The sequence below is a fragment of the Plectropomus leopardus genome, chromosome 2 (genome assembly GCF_008729295.1).
Source record: "Plectropomus leopardus isolate mb chromosome 2, YSFRI_Pleo_2.0, whole genome shotgun sequence".
NCBI classification, from domain to species: Eukaryota; Metazoa; Chordata; class Actinopteri; order Perciformes; family Serranidae; genus Plectropomus; species Plectropomus leopardus.
In genome coordinates, this window is record NC_056464.1 from 23326149 (window position 1) to 23350328 (window position 24180).

At 39.4% G+C, this 24180-nt stretch overlaps 2 protein-coding genes across 2 annotated transcripts; both read right to left on the reverse strand.

Moving 5' to 3' along the window:
- Positions 1 to 778: 778 nt before the first annotated feature.
- Positions 779 to 7608, reverse strand: LOC121949915 (leiomodin-1-like). The gene is made up of 3 exons (XM_042495766.1): positions 7049 to 7608; positions 3318 to 5042; positions 779 to 1867 (listed from the first exon to the last, which is right to left on the reverse strand). The coding sequence occupies exons 1-3, from the start codon at positions 7334 to 7336 to the stop codon at positions 1841 to 1843; spliced, it is 2040 nt and encodes a 679-aa protein (XP_042351700.1). The 5' UTR covers positions 7337 to 7608; the 3' UTR covers positions 779 to 1840.
- A 4077-nt stretch (positions 7609 to 11685) lies between these two features.
- Positions 11686 to 22702, reverse strand: shisa4 (shisa family member 4). Its single transcript, XM_042497989.1, has 5 exons — positions 22442 to 22702; positions 18309 to 18486; positions 14893 to 15029; positions 14181 to 14372; positions 11686 to 12807 (listed from the first exon to the last, which is right to left on the reverse strand). Exons 1-5 carry the CDS (start codon positions 22518 to 22520, stop codon positions 12767 to 12769), a joined length of 627 nt encoding a protein of 208 aa, XP_042353923.1. The 5' UTR covers positions 22521 to 22702; the 3' UTR covers positions 11686 to 12766.
- Between the last annotated feature and the right edge of the window lie 1478 nt (positions 22703 to 24180).

Here is a 24180-nt window from a genome sequence, read left to right on the forward strand (position 1 = left end):
CAGGTGCAGCAAGTCAGACTGATGTTAGCAGCAGACCACATCGCCAAAGCCAGCAGAGACTATTTTGGAGTGTGTGAATCGCCACAGACCTGTGGATGCAACTAAATTAAAGAAGTTAACTACAGTTCTGCTAAATGGGTGGAAACCGAATGCACACCAGTCAACATCATTAAAGATTCAGTTTCACAGAATAAGCACTTTGAATTTGTCTCGGACCGCTAAGTCACAGTTTCAGTACCACAGTGTTGTAGCAGTGCAGCACTGATATGAAAGAATAAATCTTAAAATCATATCATAAACTACATTTCTTGCATATATTTTGCTCACCATCAGGGCATGCCAGAAAAAAAAAAGTTTTCTTGACGAATTAAACGTAACACAGAGTGAGTAAATGATATAGGAGTGATAATTTGGGAAGGTGACGCATTCCTTTAAGTAACTTTGTTGTCATGATTTAGAAGCGAAAATACAGGAGTCATTTAAATCATTATTTATGCTGCAGGTTAGTTGTTGGCTGTGGATACAAATCTATATATGGCTTATGTGTGAATACTGTCCACATCTTCCCAGCAACAGCTAAATCTAAAATGAAATATTATGCAGAGTAAAAATGAAAATACCAGAGTATATTATTAACATTAAACGATTTCACATAGAGCATAAACCAACTGAACTAAATGACCGCTATTTATACAATACATACTTTGAGAAAGTAAGTTTCATTTTACATGAACTGTCCATATCGTCCTTAGTGATATCAGACATGCATAAACACGTGTGACTGTCATGGCAAACATACCAGAATCTTTTATTGAAGACATACAGGCTCTGTAAGAAAGGCATGTGTAGTCAGATATGACAGAGAATCCTTCAGCGCACATATGAATTCCAACTCTGATTGTTCGTTTATCACATTAAACTCCTTTGGAAATGACATTCAGTTTAAAGTATGGCATAAATCGACAGGAGGGGTGATACAAGCCAGTAATGGTTTTTACAAATCCCCTTTAGGTTAAGACATGTGGATGCATTACGTTACACGTTATGTAAGGTATCCAAACCCCCAGGCTAGAATGATCCTGTACAAAATATAACATCAGATACTGAAGGACAGCCGTTTGCACTTCCTGATAAAAATGCATTATATAATTATTTCCATGCTTAACTCTTTCGTCATGCACCAGGATTCCACTGGGCCACTTTCCAAATCAATTAAACCCTGCCTGAGATGTCTTGAGATTTGGCAATGAGACACACAATCAAAGACCACCTTGACCTTTTATATTTTGTTATCCAGATTTTTTCTTTTCAGTCAGGCCGCCATGTTTGTTAATTCCCTGATATTTCCGCCATTTCAGAATTCCCAGTTTGAACGGATTTACAAGTAAAAGGTGGATTCCCTCTCCACAAATAAATAAAACGGTCAAATTAATGTCCACTATATCACTTTTTGTATATTAGAATTTTATAAAGAGTTATTTGAATATCTTACTATTAATAAGCTCACGCTCCCACCGCTCTCACATTCAGATGCATACACAACATGTTATATGATCGGCTTCATATTATCTAGTGCAAAAAGCGTCAATATGTACTGAAGACAAACAACCATAACACTCATGGCACGCTCCGCAGTCGGCTGATACAGAGCCCTGCATCACTCATTCTCCACAGAGTCCTTTTGGTCCAGTGTTTGAGGGGAGAACTCATAGTGAGAGCTTATCATCCAACAAATTCTCTTTCTCCATCAGTCCCACAGCGCAGTTCTCTGACCGCGTCCGAGGGAGAGTTTATCTCCTTAATAACCTTTGGTGAAATGTCCCTCTCTCTTCAGCAAAGATTACTGCAACCACTTTGGCACAGGCACCTGCAGGAGGAGTAAAATATTAGTACAAATAATATTAGTACATAAGGATATATTGGCTAGGAATAGGCATGAGTACTCAAGTACTTGTTGGCATGTCAGTATTCATTTAACGTATAGTACTCGCCACCGCCCCGCCCACATTTAAACATTACTTTTAAGATTTTTTTAGTCTTTATAATGTTTAAAATCTTGTGCATTAAGTGTCTCCTTGCCCTGCTGCACCTCTCTCTTCTCTCACGCGCTCTCTGTTTATCAGTTTTAGCCCTGCTGCAGGAATGCGAGCTCCACATTGCGGAGAGGCTTCCAACAAGCTTTAGAAAAGTTAGAATCGAGACTTTTAAAGCCTTTTTTAATGCCACTTAAAATTAAATTTAAAACTAATTTTACAATAACCAATATGTTTCTTAAAAGAACCGACATCAGTTAGTTTGTATTTTGTCCAAATGTTTATTGTAACATAAAACATGCTTTTTTGTCTTGTGGTGGAGACGAGGTCAGAACAGAACTGGGAAATATCTGATGTTTGTTGGCGAGTTTTTGATTTTGTGTTCCTCACTCTGTATGTGGGATTCCACGTCTTGACTCCCATTATGACGTGTTTGAAAAACTTTCTGAGTCCACACACACACACACCAACAGGGCTGATGTGTCTATATTACCTATATCTATGTTGTAATGGTCATTAACAGTTTCAGTGTTGGAGGAAAGCGGCTCCTTAGATGGTCTGTCAGTGCTGCGTTTAACCTCTAATGTTAACTATGACAGAAATTTAGATTTTTCTCATGTTAAGTCTTTATTTATGGTTTAACCCTTTTAAACCTGAGCAAATTAACTGGACAATGAGCAGTTTAATAAGATATGGACCAAAAATTAGCAAAAAAAAAAAAAGAAAAGTAAAAAACAAACAAAAAACCCCAAACAAACCCAAAAACAAACAAGAAAATGACCTGCAAATAATTTTGCAAATATTTATTTGATATATTTTTTGTGTGACATAATTTTAAATGTACAATTATTATAATAATAAATACAGTTTTCCGGACATTTTTCCCTTTTTTTTGGATAATTTTCTAATATTCCTACCCTCTTTTTTACAATGATTTTTAAGGTAATTTTCTTTTTACCTTTTACTGAATTCTTGCAATTTGTGGAACAGTTCTTGTCAACTTGGTCACTTCCTTTTTCTTCTCCCCATGTTTTGGAAAAAAGTCAAACCAGTTTGCTCAGGTTTCAAAGGGTTAATCGGCTAAACTGCAGCGTGACTGTTCTTTAAATTAATTTCAAATTGTGTTTGCTTTCTGTTGTCACGATTTACATTCTTATTTTTACATCAGCTTTTTTTTTTTTTTTGCAAGGACTCGAGTGCACTATAATAATTTAATGAGCGCGGAAGTTACTAAAAACGCCCATCCCTGCTCTGAGCTAAAATCCATAAACACATCTTATGTACCTTCTTGAGTTGTTTCTTGTCGCTTCCTCTGATCGAGGCAAGCAGTTGGTCCCTTGAGTTCTTACTACCGCCTGGGCTTTTCCCATCCAGCTTCCTCTGCGACACCGGGGTCAGAGAGTTCCTCAGGGTGTCAACATCCAGCATGGGAGGCGGGGGAGGTGGCGGTCCACCCCCAGGAGGAGGCGGAGGCGGTGGTGGACCTCCAGCTCCTTTTTTAGGAGTCAGCTTTGGTGATGGCATTGGTGACGGTATGGGTGAAGGTTTAGGTGAAGCTTTGGGCGAGTTTCTAAGAGACCCTCCGCCGCCCACCTTGGGTACCTCCAGCGCCCCCTTCTTCTCGCCGTTGGCTTGGGCCTGCTTCTGCTCCTGTAGGCGCTTCTGCCTCTGTCGGTCCATGTTGCGACTCAGGATGTTTGTCGTGGTCATTCTGGGTCCGGCTAACTCAAAGTGGTAGCCCAGTTTGAGCAGTGTGGTGTTCTCTTTCAGGATCTTAATCATCTCCATCTCGGTCTTCCCACCGCAGATGTGACGCTGGTTTTGAAAACGAAGCTCAGTAAGTGTGGAGTTGTGTGCCAGCGCCTGGATCAGAGCCAGGATGCCTTTGCCGGTGAGATGGTTGGAGTCCACGTTGATGCTGATGATCGTTTTGTTAGTGCGTAGCATGCCCGCAATGGCGTAAGCCACGTGGTCGTCCGCGCGACAGTTAGCCAAAGCAAACTTCTTAACGTGGGTGTTTTTGTGCAAAGCCTCCGCAAACTCGATGAGCGTTTTTGTCTTGATGACCTCCGAGTTGTTGACGTTGAGCTCAACAAGGGAGGGGTCGTTGCTGCGAACCTGTTCCATGAGCTCATCAAACATGCTCGAGTCTTCATCCTCCTCCTCTTCCATCTTGCTGTTTGGGGTGTTTTTGGCCACACAGTTGCCAAGTTTCTCATTTTTCTCTGTTTTTTTAACTTTTGTTTTACTCTCCTCTTTTTCCTTTTTCTCCTCTACTTTATTCTCCTTCTCTTTCACGTGGTCGCTATGGTTAACCAGCTCTTCTCTATCTGTTCTTTTCTTTGCCTTGTCATGTTTCACCTGCACCTCGCCCCTCTCTGACAGCTGTCGCTCAAGTTTCACGTCAGGTTTTTTATCTTCAACTTTTTTCTCTTCGGCTTTGGGCTTTCTCTCTTCAGATTTACCCTCCGAAGACAGGCTTTCTTGTACCTTGCTCTGCTTCTCCAACATCTTTGAGACGAGTCCTTGCGTCCTAAAACTTTCTGATCTTCTCTCCTTTTCCTTGCTCACATCTTTTTCTTGTTTCTCCTTAAACTTTGAGATAATGTCTTTGGTTTTGCCCTCATCTCTTCTCCTGCTGTCTTCTTTCTTGTCTTTGCTGTCGTCCTTCTTTTCCTGTAACTTAGAGATCATATCCTTTGTTTTGTTCCCTGTGCTCTCTCGGTTTTCTCTCCTGTCTCTTATCTTATTGTCCTCAAGTTTTTCTTTAGCCTCCTCTTTCACGTCACTTTCTCTGCCTTCCTGCTTCCTGAATCTGCTCGAAAGCCGACTCCGCTCCTCTCTTGAACTTTCGGAACCTTTGCTGTTTCTGTCGTCCCTCTTAATATCTTTTTCACCTGAGATACTCGCTTGTCTTCTCAGACCGACTGTCACGTCGTCATTTCCCTCCTGACTCAGGCCCATCTTTCTCAGATATTCCTGCTTCCGACTCTCCTTTTTTGCCTCACCCTGCAGGAGGACGAATATGAGGACAAGTATATAAAAAATGATTTTATGTCAGCGAGGCAAGCAGTTAAAGGGGCAGTTTGGATTTTTTGAAGCGGGGTTGTATTGAACCCTAACCCCTTTTCAATAGTCAATGTATTATGTATTATATGTGTATGTAAATGTTGATAAGCACGCCCCCAGTTTGGAGAAGGAGACTGGAGTCCGACACAAAAGCTAAGCAACATACTGCTGTAGATGGGGGTCAACAACAAAATGTATTTTAGTTACCTAGTCCCACCTAAAAAATCAATATCAGTTTAAGTGTATGTAATTAAAAATATTTTCACCACTTTACCTTTCCATCAGACAGTCCGTTCAGACGGGAAAGCTGCTTCAGGTCCCCATCTATGCTCTCATCAAAGCCACCAGACTTCATTGACAAAAACAGTAATTTTAGCTTGCTGAACACAGGAACTGCTGGTCTACTGCGTCCTTCATCAGTTAGTTAGTGTCATTGTGTGATTTTGGTGGATCCGAACTGACACTTTAAAACGCAAAAGTTACACAAAAACACAGACAAAATAACTGTTTCAGGCAACGGTAGACCAGTAGCGCTTGTGTTCAGCTATGTTAAATCACTCTTTTTCTCAATGGAGTCTGCTTCAGCTTCATTTTTACATCAGAAATCACAGTCTGACGACATGGTACAGCTGTGAAAATATTCTAAATATATCACACTACCGATATTGTTTTAGGTGGGACTTTTTTTAATTGGCAAAATCACATTTTGTTGCTACCTCCATCCATAGCAGTGCATTGCTTAGCTTCTGTGTCAGACTCCTGTCTGCTTCTCCAAACTGGGGGCGTGCTGAGTATCATCTACTGTGTGTAATAAACTGTCTATAAGCATATAGTGTATAAGTACTTCATACAACCCCACTTCAAAGAATCTTAACCATAACTTCAAATATGTACCAAAACCAAAAACAGTTATAGTGTGTCAAAGGATGTAGTGCCCTAAACCAAAATAAATGACAGCAGATACAGAACGAAGCCATGTTGCAGAATTTAAAGATGTCTGTAAAATTTCATATTCTTATGATTCCTTCTCTGTACAGCACAGAACTTGTTTTTGCAGACATACAGTGTATAATGCATAACATGTATAGTATGACGTAACACCCAATACCCGAGCAAATACTGTATTCCTTTACTGTCAAACAGCTCCTCGTCCATCTGCTCACTGTAAACACACACACTCCCCCTGACACAATACGGCATGTGTGTTTACAGTCAGCAAAGGGACAAGGAGCCATTTTTTATAGTGCAGGAATACATTTGCAGCGAGTCGCTTGCAAAGTGTTTGATTTGTGAGCCTCCATCTGTTTTGCCGTGTGAGGCCATGGCCCTGGCAGATGTATCCTTAAAAGGCAGTGAGCGTAGGAGCAATCAACCAAGGAATTCCATCAGGGCCGGGATTAAGAAGCTCCGCAGGGCCTCCGCTCCATCCACTGAAGTGCCTCTCCTTTAAACACACAAAAAAGCCTGGCTCCCTGAGACTCCAGCAAGAGGGGGGTTTTTATAGCATGTCACAGAAATTAAAGAAATTGTTTGGTGTGTTATTTGATGCTGCTTCTCCGCTCGTGAGAAGATGATTGAGAATGTGAAATGCATGTGTGTTTTCCTCAGAGGGAAAACAATATTTTTCCTGGCACAGAACTCTACACTATTTATGAACTGACAGACTCAGGGTGCATGGGGTCCAGTTGGCACTTAGCTTCAAGCAAAATGAAAAATAGCACATGAAAGTTATCATTAGAATCCCTCGGGGGACAGTGGATGTTACATAATGCTGTAATCTATCAGTCGCAAGTGCATTAATTGTCGTTTGATTTTACAAACTCTTTCCAATCAGCCATAAGCAGGTCATTTTTATTAAACGCCTCAAACACAAACATCTCTAGAGAGAAATGACTCTTAAGTCAAATCCAAAACACACGCATATAGATAAGGACTCATTCACCAACCTCAAACGATTTCTCCCTCTCACTGAGCCGCCCTTTACGGTCACTCTCCCGTCCTCCGTCCAGTTTAGCATCCTGGACATTGTTGCTCGTAGGTGGCTGCGCAGCTTGGCTCTCCCCTTGCACGATGATCTTCCCATCCTCTGGCTTCAGGTCCGGCACTTTCATCATGTCCTTCTCCAGCTCCTCCACCTCCTCGGGGGAGAGGGTGGACAGCAGGTTGTCCAGATCTGGGTCCTCGCTGACCTGACGGCCTGTACGGGTCAGGCCTCTCACCTTTCTCCTGGACATGGTTGCCTAAAAAAAACTGGGGTAAAAGCTGCACCCGTGAAGAAAAAAACAAAGAAATGTAGTGTCTTTGGAAGTGCCGCTACAGTAAATCCTTTGATTTCAAATCTGATTATTGCTTGATTTCTCTCCTATGGTGAGAAGTTGAGTATTCCCATAGGTCAAAGCTGGCGTCCTGCTGTCCCGTTGCGTCCTGCTCACCAAAAAGCCACCAGAGGCATCAATCCTGGTGCAAAGAGGCTGGACTCTCAGTCCTGCAAGAAAGGGTACCAGTGATGAACTGCAAAAGCCTCGCATCATCAAAGTGGACTGCGAGGCTGGGACATTCTTTGAAATCCTGCGAAAGTGCATGTCCATATTTAGTTCAGGGTACACACTCCTTTAAAGGTAATGGGAAGGGCTGAAGTTTACAGAGATGCCAGAGCAGAGTTACACAGACTTCCTATTACACAGTTTATGTTTATACTGAGACCAGATCCTATTTTTTGTTTAGAAATAAATCTAATTTTAACAGGTGAGAATTTCAAATGAGATTATCTGCCACAGTGAGAAAGTATGTTTCTTTTATAGCACTTCCTTGTTCCTAGCTTCTTGAAATCAAAATATTTGCAACATTATGGGCAAACAGTGCAAGTTCAAAAACATTGTTTTGCTTTTAACATGAGCTCAAAGGAACACCAATGATTTAGGGGGAAGCAAATAAAGAATATCACAGTTTCCCTCACTTAAAATATTAAGATTTAGATACTTTGTACATTTTGAAACAGTGCAAATTATTTAATAACATTTTTTAAAAAATATCTGAAAGTATCCAATGTTTGTTTGAATTTTAAAGACTGACAATACTTGAGAAAAATACTTTGTTAGAGAGAACAAAATACATTTTTAAAAAATGTAAATAAATTGAGAAACTAAATACACACAAGAAGGAGAATAGAGTAAGGCAAAAACAGAATTAAAATTGAAATAATAGACAAATTCAAAGATTGAAACACACACACACACACACACACACACACACATATATATATGCAATGTAATTAGTAATGTAAGTAGTAATGTATATTGGCCTGGTGTATAGAAGGGCTGTGTAATTTTTCAATATAGAAAAATGTACATGTCACAGTTTGACAAACTACACCATAAAATCTTGACAGTGCCATTCAAATATTATTTACTTTTTTTATGATGAAATGCCTCCTGGAGAGATTGTTCATATGTTAATGATTTATGCATATATGCTATATTTCTTTTTATATATGTTGTCAATTAGAAAATAAACTAGATTAAATTGAATAGGGCTAATTATCCTGTGCAATTATTCCTCGTGGACATATCTGTGTAAGAGGAAGGTGTAGATATCATTTATACAGCTTTTGTTTAATTATTAACTTGTTTTGTTTCATTTTTATTTATCACTCAGTTGTTCTATGCTTTTGACTCTTAAACTGTTTTGAATTAATTGGTGAGATAAATTAAGCTTATTTTGTCTTGTAAATATATTTTGAATTAGGTGCTGATGTGATTACAGCGACATTAATCAATTCTGCCAAACTTTTGGACATTGTTTGGAAGTTAATGTGGACATCTAGTGGTCAAAGCAATGTAAACACATATGAATCCTCCTTTCAAGTGTATAGTTATATTCCTGTGAACAAAAAGCAACAGCAGACGGTTGTATTTTTACATTCCAAAGTTAAATTTTATGTTAATAGAAATAAAAACTTTTCACTCACTTTATATTACACTGTCATTCCATCCATGTGACAACAGACAAAAAGCCATATTTAGACAATTTTGTCGACTGATGTCAGTTTCATGAAACACACTCATGGAGTTGGTTTAGAAGCACAAATAAAACAGAGACATCATTGAGCAAATGTTATGTCAAACTACATGTGAAAGCATCTTACAAAGAAAAGTCTCTCAAAGGTATTTTCTTTGTGCTTTACAAAGGCTCAACAAATCTGTACATGGGACGTCGCCATCGGCACAAGGTACAGCACTCTCATGGATATGTTTGCTCAGGCTTCTCTGATCAGCAGTGCTTTTTCAAAATGTCACATTGGACTTTACAGTTGTGATACATCACAAACAAATAAAGATAATCCTCACAGACAGCAAACACGTGGTTTGAGGCGTCATGGTCTTCATAATGTTGAACAAGACCCGATTACAGAATAATTAACGTTCAATTAAAGAAAAAGTTCGTCATTTTGGGAAATACACCTACCGGTATCTGCCCTCTTGCTTTGTTGGGAGATGATTACCAATGCTGCTTTCTTCTATGTGCCTTTGTTTTCGAATAGCTTGACCATACTTTAGCCGCAGCCGGTTAGCTTAGTTAGCACATAGACGATTAAAAAAAAGGGAAATGGCTAACTTAACTTTGTCCAACTGTGACAAAATCCACCTACACAGCACATTAAAACACCACCAATGCTTGACACGTAGATGTATGAACATGTGACTACAAAAAGCAGCCTATTTACATGGCGTTTTGAACCTCCGGACTAGTCCGGGGCTAAACGTTGCCTAGCAACTGTTCCCAGCAAATAGTCCGCCCCGCCACATAGGCTAACCTACATAAAGCTGCAAATAAAAAAAAAACAACTATGAATATAAATTTTAAGACATGTAAATTGGGGGGTTTGACCTTTCAAAAAACGAACAATACACAGCTTTAATTAGTGAGCTTTAGAGTGGCTGATAATAATGTTTTGTTAGCTTAGTAGCTTAGCCACTCTAGCAGGTTGCTAGGCTACGCTAACCGGCTGTTGCCACCAGCCAACAGCTAGCTAGCTACATATTTACAGTGGCGATCCTAGACTCTAGGGGGGCAGGCAGTCAAAAAATGCATATATAGTTGTCATTGCTAAATGTGCCAATATGAGTGGCCACCGGGGGTCCCTTTTCCCAAATTTCCATGCCGGACCATAGAGTGCAACAGAAATAAGTCCTGAAATTCAAAAATCAGTATTTCATCACTGCTGGTCTCCTCGCCCTGAGGTGAATGGGTTTTTTGAATGGGTTTTTAGTTAGATGCCTGAAATAACTTTGTGGTAAACCGAAGCTTAAAAGACGTTCACATTTTGTTCTACGAAATAACCCATCAGTAAGGTTTTGTGTGTCTTTAAAAGGGCTGTCGCTAACAAGCGGCTAAATGAGACTGCAGAATGTCATCACGCCCTGCAGCGCCAAACACAGCTTTTTAAGCCTTGTTGTGGTGGTGACTTAAGTCATAAGACGGTAGCGTACTTAGTTTATGGAGTACTTTTAGCTTTTGACTACTATCATAGTATTGTGTTTGCTTGCCACGGAGCTTATTTTCTGCAATAATCCAAAATCCAATGGAAAATTCCCATAAGCTTTTGACAAGGGAAATAGGGCGATGCTAACTTCCACATCGGCATACAGAAAAACGTCATCCCTAGGGCACTCTATTGTAAAATTTGCCAGTTTGAGTGGCCATCATGGGCCCCTTTTCTCAAATTTACATGCCAGATTATTCCTGGAGTCCCTGTTGCCTAGCAACCACGTCAAGTAGATAGTCCCCCCATTACCTCACACAGAACTCCAAATTAAAAAATATATATATAAATTAAAAAATGGTTAATTAACATTTTTGCCAGTGAGTTAAAAAAAAGTCAAGCTGTTTTCCCCCTTTCCACAAAGAAACTTCTATCCTTAAGTCTATCCTCAACGATTACTGCCTCCAACTAACAGCTAGCTAGCTGCATATTTACAATGCAGACACGTGAGATAACCTCTGTAACAGCAGACATTTTAACATATCATAGTTAGAAAAGCCTGGGTGTATTTAATAATATTAGTGATAGCATTCCACTAAGGGGAGGCCCTAATATTGTGCATGCTGGCTCACTGGAATAGCTTAATGGGACACTTAATGGAACAGAGCCATCATTAATGTTATCAATCTCACCTCTGCTTCACTACGTATATGACATGTCAAAACAAGTGCTGTGAAACGGCCAATTGGCACTGACCCGCTCATGTAACTTGTTGCAAGAAGTAAATAAGCGTATTTCCCAAAATGTAAAACCATTACTTTAGAAAGAGGTGCTCAACAAAATCAACTTTTTTAACAGTACTGCTTTTTGGCTTCGCAGCTCGTCCACAAGGTGAGAACCCATTCACAGTAAGAGGTAACTTCAATAATGACAAATACCAAATGGAAAGATGCCCAAAATGCTAAAACATCATATCTTATGTTACAATAACAATACATTATGTTTAAAATAACTTGTTACAATATCATAAAATATTAAGCCAAAGAACAAATTTACAAAATATGTATTTAAATAGTTAATCTCATTTTTTTCCTCTTCATGGTTAATTATTGTAAGGCGGGACATTTTTATTTAAACCAAGCAGCATGATCTGCAACTCCCCTGACCTGATATGTTACAAGAAATAAACATTTAACATGAATTTCACTGGAAAACATCCTAACTGGCATTATGGGATTAATCTAAAGATTTCTAATTCATTTAAAACCAGAAAAGAAACATGAGAGGACAGACTGGAGAAGCATGCTGATGTCGAAATGTTACATTAGAATGGTGCAGGTAATGTACTACCATGAAGTAAATTAGTCAAGTTAGATACAAAAAAAGAAGAGACAAAGTTGAAACTAACGGGTGACGAAAGGCGTCTCACACAGAATTACAAGTTCTGTAAAATGTTTTGACTGTAAATTTAAGACAGCATTACATTGCCTTTCGGCCACACGTCACCTCTTTACCAAACATGCAGTTTGTTTTCACTTTAGCCTCTGCAAAAAATACAGAAATGAAGACATCATGGAATCATATTTAGAGAGTGTGTGATCTGGAATGTGGCCGTAGGCAGTTATCAATTTATTCAAATTTACCAAAAGTGAGGAAGTAAAGCATTTCTCCCATTAATAAATAAAGAAGGAGTGCATTATTATTTTTATAAATCCCTCTTGGCCCCTCTTCTGCTCTCTTTAGGTGCCAGTCTGTCATTGAGGTGAGTGCGTCAGAGCACAAGTGGCAGCACAGAGACGAGACGCCAGCCGGATACCTCCTCACTTTGGGGATGGTGTGACGGCCTCTGCGAAACCCGCTCACAGCAATGAGGCGTCAGGTTGCAGAACAGAATTGGACTTACGTAAATACTCCACAAAAGTAGGACAACGTTGGAAATAAACAAAGAAAAAAAACAACCCTTAAAGTGCCTCCTGTTCTCTTTCACAGACAAACCACTGCTAGTCGAGCTGAAGTGTTTATTTGAGTGTGTGTGTGTGTGTGTGTGTTTGAGTGTGAGAGTGTTGCTGCCTTCTCGTTTTGAAACAGTCTTTTCTCTCAGCTATTGTCGTTTCCCGCTCCGTGTGTGTGTGTGTGTGTGTGTGTGTGTGTGTGTGTGTGAGTGCGTGTGAAGATGAGCTCATCAATGACCAGGATACTGAGGTGGAGAATAAGGTGGAGGGGCTGAAAAATAAGCAGGTAGAGAGACAAAACAAAGTCAGATCTTCATATACAAAAGGATCACCAAATTTAGTATGATTCATCTTCAAAAATTTCACAAATACTTGTTGAGTTATGGATCATAGTGGTGACTAACGCTGTCATTCCTAGATCTGCCAAACATGTTAAATTTGTCCTCACAATGGCACCAGTGGAGGAACCAAGGACAGAGAATTAACAAGGTTTATGCCCTTGATTGGATGAAATGTACTTAGTACAAATTTCACTGAATTTTGTCGCAATCTGCATTTTTAATCACAAGATATTTTGCATTAAAGCTACAGTTGGTAACTTCATAAAAAAAATTTTTTCATATTGCAGTCAAATGGTTGCTTAAAGAGAACTGGATACAGCGATGGAGACGAGACCCTGTAAAGGCACCGTCACATGTGATGGAGATTAACACAGGCAAATATTTGTCTGCTGTTCACTTCCATTCACTGCGTGCAGAGGGCCGACTAAAACATTCACTTCTACTAGCAAAGCAAATAAGCATCTTTGCATCGCATGAAGTTCAACTTTGGTGAACTTCAACTGGCAAACCTGCAGCGTGTGTGGAGGAGACAATGGTTGCTGCAGTGTCAAACTAGCTCAGATTGTATGAATACACATCACATTTGCTGCCTGGCTGGCACTGAGTCAGGAGACACGCATGTCACATAAGAAAATGGAAAACGTACCTAAAACATCACATTCTGCTGTATTTATCACCAAGCTACTTAACATTAAGCTAGCAAGCTAGCTTTCCGTGTCCGTCACATCAGGTACTGTCCACACTCAGCTTCAGCAGGCGATAATCACTTGCCTAAATTCCCTCATAAGGGACCATGTCCTGGGAGTTGTTCAGTAGCATAAAAAGCCAAAAAAGTTTGATTTCCAGGGGAAAATTGATGATTGGCTACTTCCTGTTTAACCCTCCTAAATCGTGCATCTCTCAAAATGTTATCGGACTGAGTGGATCAAATCTGATAGTGAAATAAGTCATTTTGCGGGGGTTGTGACGCTCCAAAAAAATGTATCCACTGATTTACAGATGTCTCTTTCCCAATGTAAATCAATGGAAAATGTCTTTTTGGGCCTAACAGTGGTACTTGACAGACCTGGAGTTACACATAGTTACAGTCTGGCTGCTCTGTTAAATATGCTTTATACTTCAGTGCTTTTCTTGGGGGTCAAATTAGGCAGCTCTGGTAAAATATGAATTAAGATTCTGTTAATGCATTGCCAGAAATTATGTTTTTCAAACATTTTAATGTTGTTTAGTTGTAAAATAAGACCTTTTTTGGCGTTAGAGCGGCTAAACAAAATGTGGACATGATATGTAATTCTACTCTTACCCTGGCTGTATGCAGGGTCCATCAGGTGTGGTGGATAAGGTCCAGGCTGCATCACCGGGTACTGTGGGGGCATGCCCGGGTACTGCGGCGCCATTGGATAACCTGCGTGTGGATACTCAGAGGGCCCCAGTGGTTTCCCGTAAGCGTCATACATGGGCTCCACTGGATAGCTGGCCATGGGGATCTGCTGGACTGTGGGTCAAAAAGTACAGACTGCTGTGAAGGAAAAATATTACTTGATGGTTGTTTGCACAAACATAGACATTAACACTTCCCCCACCAGAATATTTTTTCTTCAAATATATAAAGTGAATACATCAAAATGAAGAACAGACCTGTCTGTTTTCATACACAAAAAATAACATTTTCTCCCATTCCTTTATCTCAACAACTGAACCAATGTGCATTTTCATAAAAAAACCCAACCCATTATGGACAAAAATCTGAGAAAATTGCATTTTTGTAAGGAGTGTCATTTTCAAGAGCAAAATCGATTTCATGTTTACATTTTTGTTTTGTTTTCTCTTTTATTTTCTTATGTCAACTTGAATTGTACTCTCTCCCTGTATACCTCAGATTGTCCTCTTAAGTTGTTTTTGGGCACGGAAATGTTGTTCTATTGCACTTCATCCATAACAGCGCCCCCCACAATACGGCAGTGAAAACACTGACTGAGGGAATATCTCGTCAATAGCAGAGATAGAGGTCTCACCATCATAAGGTGTCCTGCCCCTCTGCTGCCGTCTCTGGTAGAGGTAACAGCAGGAGCACATGAAGCAGCACACCATGGTCGCAATGATCGCCACAAACAGGAGGATGGAGGAGGCGATGCCGGCTAAAGTGGTGGGGCTGAAGGGAAAGACAGAAGAGGGCTTAAGTTACAAAGCATTTCCTTTTTTACTTTGATCATCTCGCCTCACATCGTTCCTCCCCCTCTATCCCGCTAATTACCACTCACTTTAGAGCGGATTAAAGAAGAGACGGCTGTGATGTGAAGCTTTAATTCAGACACACTGTTTAACACAGACTGACCCTGAAATCACATCTGAGCTGATGACGTATACCCCGCATCTCCCGGTCTCTCTCCACCAAATCTCATCACCTCATCGTCTCAGTGAAGCAACAAAGCCCTCCATTTCATCTCAGCCTCCGCCGCCCACTGATCTGATCTCCCACTGGGCTTAATAAGCTGCAGGTTGTCTGCTCACTACTGGATGGTGATGGATGGTTTCCAGTGCTGTGGGGGGAAAGTGCCTTGGTGCAGTCTCTCAGGTAGAAGCTTGCTTAGTCCAGCATTATCACAATCACTCACAGGGGAGAGCTGAAGTGATAGAACAACTAATGAGAACATATTACACAGTGGGGATCAATCCATTACACTGATGTAAGTGAAAGCCTCTTGCTTTGTGGATTGTTTTAGTGTAGTACAGTGTGTACTCTGTGTGGATGGATCCCTCTTCAAAAGATGCTGGAGTTTATTTTCAGTTTTTTCGCTCCGGTTCATTGTACGAGCTTAAACAGGTTTGATTTTACGGAAGCCAGGTGAGCTGACATTTGACCTTTGTCGAGGCCTTAGTGCACTGAGTCTGTTTTTTTTTTTTTTTGTGCGTCTAAAAATAAATATGACCTCACGTTGTGTCAATAAAGTTTGCAAGCCGAGTCTGAAACTTTTCGGAAAGAGGTTCAATTTTCTGCTCACATCCATCAAAAGCTTTTAGAGTTGTTTCACCAACAATCAGTGGAGAAAGTGTGGCAGCAGGACACATCAGTGACAAGAAAGAGGAGCAGCGCCCACAGTGCCTTTTATAACTCAGACGGCTAACTTTCAGCAGATCAGACAGAAATATTCAGATGGATGATGATGATGAGGAGGTGCATGAGGACCGCTAAGAGGAGACACTGTGGAAAATTAAGGGTCACGGTGTCCACATAGTGTTTTTCTTCGGCAGAAAAGCAGTTCTTCAGAGCGCTTCATAAAAGAGCACTCCACGTTGGTTTTGTTTCTCTGACCACAATATCTCAACACTATCATTAGCTTGTAAGTTAAGTTGATGCTACAACGAGCTTACAACAGTACAGTGATACACACACAGCAGCAACATCCATTGTCCGCCGGTTGATCTGCTTCCACAAATTGACTTGTACGTCTTTGTTGTGACAGTAGCCTGCTCTGTGCTGCGGGAAACGGCTCCACTCAGAGCTGCGGGGGAGGCTTACGGTGCTGCTCACAGCGACTCAGAAATGACCCAACTAAGTCAGCAAACCCGTTAATAACCGTAGGGCTGTGCAATGAATCGAATTTCAATTTCGATTTTAGCTTATCTCGATTTTCAAAACAAGATAGTCGAGATAAAACGATTTTGTGCAGCATGATGAATTTAACAATGTTGCTCCCGTTTTGTCTTTTATTTTGTAAATCAAGCTCGCCCTTTCCTGGTGGTAAGCCCGTCCCACCACAAACTTCCCACTTCCAAACAGAAGATTCAGCAAGGGTTGAAAACAGCCAGTCACGACGCACTGCCTCTCTGGTTGTTTTGAAACTTTTGTGTCTTATTTTGTATCCAGACAGTATTTTCAGCAAGAGAGCGAGTGCGAGAAACAACAAGCACTAGCGTGGAGAGCAGACGTGTATGTGGCGGTGATGGTGACAGCGAGGCTGCAGTGAGAAGAGCAGAGAGTATGAAGTGAAACGCAGCTGTGCGATGAGTCAGCAGTTGAGACTGTTTGCCAGTAAATAAATGCTATAACTCTGAAAGACCCGAGACACGTTCCCATGTCTCGCTCGCCTGCTGCTGATTAAAGTTACAGGAATTAGCCCCGTAGTTCCGACCGGAAACACCAGACTCCCCTCAGGTGGACCAGTTTTTCTCATTGTAGTGACTCTCCCAGCTGAACAGATAATGGAGAAATGTCTGTCTGCTGAGTCTCTCCTGAGTTAGTGAAACAATCACTGATCCTTGATACAGTAACTGTTACGTATTGTTACACTGTATTAGTTGGATCTGGCGTTATTACTATGTGAATGTGAAAAAACTACAGTAATGTGAAGATGTGTTACACAGTCGTGGCTGCACCACAAAGCTCTCATTGTTTTTCAGTTCACTTGTATTTAAAGTTAAAGGACATCCAGGGTTAAAAATAAACACCAGAGTTAATGCTCCGGAATTGCATGACGTAAAGGTCATTGAGTAATCATGTTAAATAATCGTGATTTCAATATCAATCAAAATAATCATGATGATTATTTTTGCCATAATCGAGCAGCCCTACCCATTGGGTAAATTGATCGTTCCTGTCACTGTGTGTGACAGGTGCAGCAGGAGGATCAAAAACAATGAAATTGCATTTGTTGTCTGCAAAAAAAAAAAAAAAAAAATATATATATATATATATATATATATATATATATATATATATGTATATTAACAAATACTCGAATACCTAATATTTGGCCTCTGATAAAAGACGCTGGGATCCAGGCACCACATGCAGCCGCAGTTCCTAATAGGGAACTATTGAAAAAGGACGCAGGGGCTAAGAAAAAAACACTATATGGAAACAGGCCCTAAAACTGCACCAATATGGCAACATTTTCAATCTGAAGCCAATGAAAGAGCTGTCCTAACTGGCTGCAGGCAACGTGGTGCATCCTTTCGAGCTTAAGTTAAGTCGGACAGCCAGTTTCTAATTATAAGGTACCTGACGCTCACTTTGAGAGTGCTGCAAAGGATAAGGAAGGGCTGATTCATGGAGCTGAACTGAGGAATCAGCTACACGATGTGTCCTTATTTCACTACAAAAGAACAGCAGAGGTGTCAGCTGGCTGGAAGGAGACCGCCAGTAGGCTGAAAGCTTCTGGTAAATGGTAAATGACAATCACTAATAAACTAGACTACTTGCTGTGAGCTAAAACGTGTTTTCTGATTAAAAAGTAACATTATGAACGCAGTGTCATTATGTTCCTCTTGGGAGCGACTGCTGAGTCAAGTATCAGTGTGCCTTTGGAAAACGAAGGATATGTGATCCCACGGCGACGGCCTTGAATAGTGAACGCAAACACTGACTCTTGGTGTCGAGTAAATGAATAAATAAGTCATTAAAGTAAAACCCTGCTGCCTCTGCCACTACCTGAACTGGAAGAGCATGCAGCGCTTCTGCTCCCTCTCTGTGATCATCTTGAAGGCGTCCAGGCAGCAGTAGCGCCGGTGGCAGTTCCCACAGCAGAACGTGATGAGAGGGCAGTCGAAGCCGTTGTGCCAGGTGCCATTTTTATCCACGTACCACAGACAGTCCTCGTTCCCACTGACTGCAAAACAAATACAACACCAAGTGTGAGGCCGCATAACACTACAAGGAAGATAATCAGAAATAAAAGAAGCAGAGAGACAGAGAAAGAACAGAGGAAGCAGCAGGTCAGAATTTCAGTTTGTCTTCAAAATAATTATTCTTCTCAGTTTTAACGATATGCCTCTGTTGTATCGCACATTTTCACTAGATCCTTCGCTTACAGAAACTGCTTTGTTCAGCCTTGAGGAGGAAAAAAATATTTTTTTAAACATGCACTTGCTCTTCTTTCTTATTCCAGGCCAAACACAGTCGTAACGCATTATTCAGCGGCTCATTACGGCAGAGGTTGAAAATTGATTAGGGCTCAAGTAAGGTACCCAGGATTTAAAGGACCTGCATGTCTGAAATACAGAAGTTTACACAAGTTTAATGAAGACAAAGTGTCAATCCTACTTGGATCTTCTTTAGGTCAACTTGTTTTAAAAGTTGAAATCATACTTATATTTATACAAAATGTACACCAAAAGGTTGGCAAGCTCTATGGCATGTGTGTGTTAACTATCAAGGTTGTAAAACAATTTAACATTTCAAAAAATCACATAGAAAATACATAGAGAAAATTACATCGAGCAAATGCAGTAATGTGAAGGCCATACTACAAAATACACAGACATTAATCTCAATTAATAAAATGTTACATCAGAACATCAAAATTCATCATCAGTCTCCATCACCTGCATTAAAAGTTGTGTTATATTATGTTAAGGGCGGGACAAAAACGATCTCAACTACATGCAAAGAAATGGGGTCTAAAGAACCATACTAAAAATAGTCATATCAAATTTTCTTCAATGCATGCTGTTTTTGATAGCCTTGCACTTATGTGATGTATTTACAATTATTCTTACTCAACTTTTTCAAAAGCCAGAAATGAAACAACATTCAGATGTGAGATGTTATAGTTCTGTGGTTTCATGGGAGAGTAAAGTTCATATTCTGACTGAGAAACATCCAGCATACCGTCTTTAATAAGAATAAAGACATAGTAAGACCCAAAATGAGTTGGAAGGAGCTCGTTTGGTCATGTTTACCACAACACAGAACTTCAGGCTCACTAAACGAGTTTTTCTGAACACTGACACTGTATCTTTGACTATGCTACTGGACTGAATACTTGAATCAAACAACACATTAGCCCTCAGAGAGCTGCTCTTTCTCATCCAGCTGAGAATTGCTCTGTGTGTTAAACTGATGGAAACTCTATTAGAGGACATCTGCAGGACAGTGTTAAGACAACATCTAGAGAGACTTGTCTCCTGCAAAGGCTGTGAGACATTTCGATAATGACGCGTGAGAGCTGGCCTTGAGATAATTTATTAAAAAATCTATAGTGTAGTATTAGTATAGTTTGGCTGTTCTATGCAGACTGTCTTAATACTAGTTTACCTTTTAACATACTGAATAACAGCTAAATTAAAGATAAATAACTAGAAATAACTATTTATGATATTATTGTAATTTTCTTGTAATATTGTGTTGTACACATTAACCCTTTAAATCCGGATCAACATCTGTTTTCTTGTGCTTTATTTAGACAACTTTCATGATCATTTAAACCTCTGAAAACTGGGAAAATTGGTTTGATTTCTTTCAAAAACATGGGAAAAACATAATGTGCAACCTGGCGTGTAATATCCTGCAAACTGCAAAACAAATAGAAAAAGGTGACAAAAAATGACCTGAAAATTTGCTGTAATGGATTGTGAGATATTAATTTAAAATTGAATTAAAAATTTAAACGAGACAAATGTCACAAAATCTATTCCTCGATATTTAAAAATTATGTTACAGAATGAAGAATCTTACTTTCTGTCTTTTCTTATTCGTGTTTGTTTTTTACCTCACTATCTTTTTCTTTTCTTGTAACTTTTAACTAATTTCTTGCTGTTTTTGGGCCATTTAATGCAAAGTTGCTCGTTGCCCTCCCATAATTTTGAAAGAAATCGAGCCAACTCAGGTGTCAAAGGGTTAAAGCAATACTCTAAAATAAATGCCTCATATAGCTTCTATTTTCTTGTGTTCATTAAAGGAATACTTCACCCACAAAATGAACACTTGTAAATCAGTCATGCTGTGTTGCTATGAATTTCGTGCAGAAAACGTTGTTAATCTATGACTCCACAGAAAATGTTGGCTTTATTGATGCATTGACTGACTGGGGACCTTAACAACAACAAAACTGTATCAAACAATCAATTTTTACAAACTCTCATACAACTCATGCAGTACAATCAAACTCTCATTTATCCAATCTCTGCTCAGGTCTTCCCAAACGTGTAATTTTGCTAAAAACCTTAGTATTACTGTCTGGCTTTGAAGAGGACATAGATGAGTTTCACTTTCAGTTAAAATGCATGTGAACATACGACTGGATAATGAGACTTGGATTATACCGCACGGCTTGTGTGAGATATTGTGAACAAATGTTTTGATATAGTTTTGTTGTTGTTAAACGTGGGTCCCAAGCAATCGATGTGTTTGCCATTTTCCATGAAGATATGCTCGAAAACAAAGATTTTGGTCATTTTGAGAGTGAAGTACAATTTCAGAATGATTAACTGTTCACTTATTACTGGCTTGTCAAATAAAATATAGAAATCATTTTGAATTTAAATAACCTGTATTAAAAGAGCTGTTCAAATAAAGTTTGTTTGATTGATATGTAAGCTGCTGAACCAGACTGTGCCGGAAAATAAAGGCATGTTATGCTTTAATTCATGAACATAAAATAATGAATTGTTTACCCAGAAACCTACTACAAGGCTAATGTTAATAAGGAGTAGGAATCACAAGAGGCTGCACAATGCAATATTATAACAATACTATAGTCCAGAAACTACTGCGATCTTTAAGGTTTTGCCATATCCTCAGTACTGTAAAAACATAAATTGTGATTTATTACCATTTTCATTTGCAAATTATGTCTTCATCTGTCTTTTTTAAATAAGATTTGTTTCTTGTAAGTTCAAGTCACTTAAATAATTTTTGTTTCAGCAAAATGAATACAGTGGACTGAGGAAGCAATTAAGTTATTGTTCTTGAAGGTTTCCTACGTTTAAAACGTTTAAAATGTATTTGCTACATTAATAATTTGTGTATATTTTTTTAAATCTATTGGCACCTGTGTATCTATACAGTACTGCCACAAAAAAAAGTATTGCAATATATACTATACTGTGCCCCACCCCTTATGTTCACAATATTATCCCAGCTTGCTTAAAATAAATGAAATTAAATGATGACAGTTTAGTCGAACAAACACAGAAAAAACAGGAAGACTAAATCACAGAGGACTGAAAAAGAGTTGCAACGATCGATTAATCGATTATTCCATGGACAGAACATTGATTTGCAACTATTTTGATAAGAAATGAATCATTTAAAACCAAAAATACCCAAAATGGTTCTCAAATTTTAAGTATATTCTTGCTTTCCTTGGTCTTACATTATGGTAAATTTATATTTGGGGGTTTAGAAATGTTGGCCGGACAAAACGAGACATTTGTTGAAGTCACTTTAGGCTCTAATGTAACAGTAGTTTCTCACTATAATATTGTTGTTTTAGGCCAAACGATTTATCGATAAAATATTCTACAGATACACGAACATAACCGTAAATTAAATCCCTAAACTGAACAAACGGCAGCTTTCATAAGTGGTCGGACACTAAATAGCGACGTTTTAGAGACAGAAATTAAAAATGGAGGTTAACGTTACAAGTAAACAGCCGTAAAGCATCACCAGAACGCGCTGTGGCTGCCGGGAGGATGATGGGAGATGGAATCACGGAGTGCGTGCAGTAACGGCTGAAATACATCAACGGTCATGCACGCGGAACAGACGTTAGCAGCGGCGCACAGTTAAACAGCCGTTAGCTGGCGGCGCGCGGCCTGGATGGAGATCCGTAATCTTACCCTGAGAAGTGCAGAGGACGACGGCGAGCAGCGCCAAAGCCGACGCGATGGGGGACATGTTGCCCGGTGGAAATGACATCCTCGCCCTAATTAGAAACCAAGCGAGTGATATTTTGAAGAGGGCGAGCAAATAAACGAGAATCAACAGACTAACGGGCGTCCACAGACATCCTGGCTCGGGAACAGCGGAGGAGACGGGACGGCTTTGACGAGCAGTAATTTATCCGTCGAAATGACACATCGCGGCTGTGACGCCGTTTACCCGGGATGAGGAGGGTGCTGCCTTCAGGTACCGCCGGAAACCTCGGAAAAAAAATGATCCACATCCAGAACCAGAGCGTTTTAAAGATTACAGCGTAGTTAAAAAATAAATTAATTAAAGTGGATGTTATAGAAACGCTTGTGAATTGGAAAATAGAGCGGAAAATTATCAAGTGATACGATCAATTCGAAGCCGATTTAATCAAAACAGTTGTCGTGATGTGTTGAAAAAAAGAGACGTGTCATTTACAACACAAAATTGTCATTCCTAATTCTAGGTGAAAATAACAAATTATTTATTTAAAGGTGTTGACAGTGCTTTCAGATCAATATTGGGAGTGAAAAAAATGTGTGAAAATTGAAAAATAAAGGAGAATACGGATGAAAAAAACTATACAGTTACAAATTATCAAGTAACTTGATTAATTTAAAGCCAATTTGATTATAACAGTTGTGATATGATGAAAAGAAGAGCACGTTTCTCAATCTTCCATTCATCATTTACAACATAAAATTTCCATTCATCATTCCTCAGGGCCAGAAGTTAGAAAAAAGCAAGTGAAACAATGAAAGTGAAGACAATGCTTACAAGGAATTTTACTCATACCTGACTATTTTTTACATTATTCTAGTATTATTTTAATTAAGTGAATGAACTGCTTACTATAGGGGTCGACTGATATATTTTTTAGGGCCGATACTGATACAGATAATTAGTAATTAATGAGACCGCTAACCAATTTTTGGAATTGATATGCATTTACAATAAAATTGAAAATCTTTCTGACAATATTTAAAACTTGGAACATAACTAACTCCATCAAAACTTTCATTAAACTCCTTGGGAAAATGCTAAATCAAAATGAAACTTTCAACATCATATACAGAAAGTTCACAGCAACTTAAAAAAATAAAGTGACAATTTAAACAAAAATAGCTCTCTGAGGTTTTAACTAAGTAAAAGTTCCTCCCATGCTGACACTTTTTTTTGCACTTTTTAATTAATGATGGTTGATAATCTGTCAACCCCTTGCCTATGTCTTCTACCACTGAACCCTGGGAACTCTAGTATCACAGTGAAAGCAACTTCTTTAAAATTTCTACCAAAAAACTATAACAATTATTTTAAAATGACAATAAAATATCTTTTAAGACTTCAGGGGCTCAAAATTATATAAAATGATATTGAAAACAGGTTTAGGTGTGACTCTGACATAATTTATTGTGGTTAAAACTGTGGTAGTTAACTGGTTAGCTAACCTGTGGTGTAGAAAATTACCCCTATGACCGATACTTACATGTATCATATGTACGAGTATCAGTGAATGCACCATGAGAGGTCAGAGCGCCCCCTCCCTCCCCGCTCCGCCCTGATGGAGACAGAAAGAGACTGGATGTTAACATGCACATGCACTTCATGAAGAAAACAGCTGCTCATTATGAGGAGCTGCTCTCACATGACACACAGTGAGAAGATG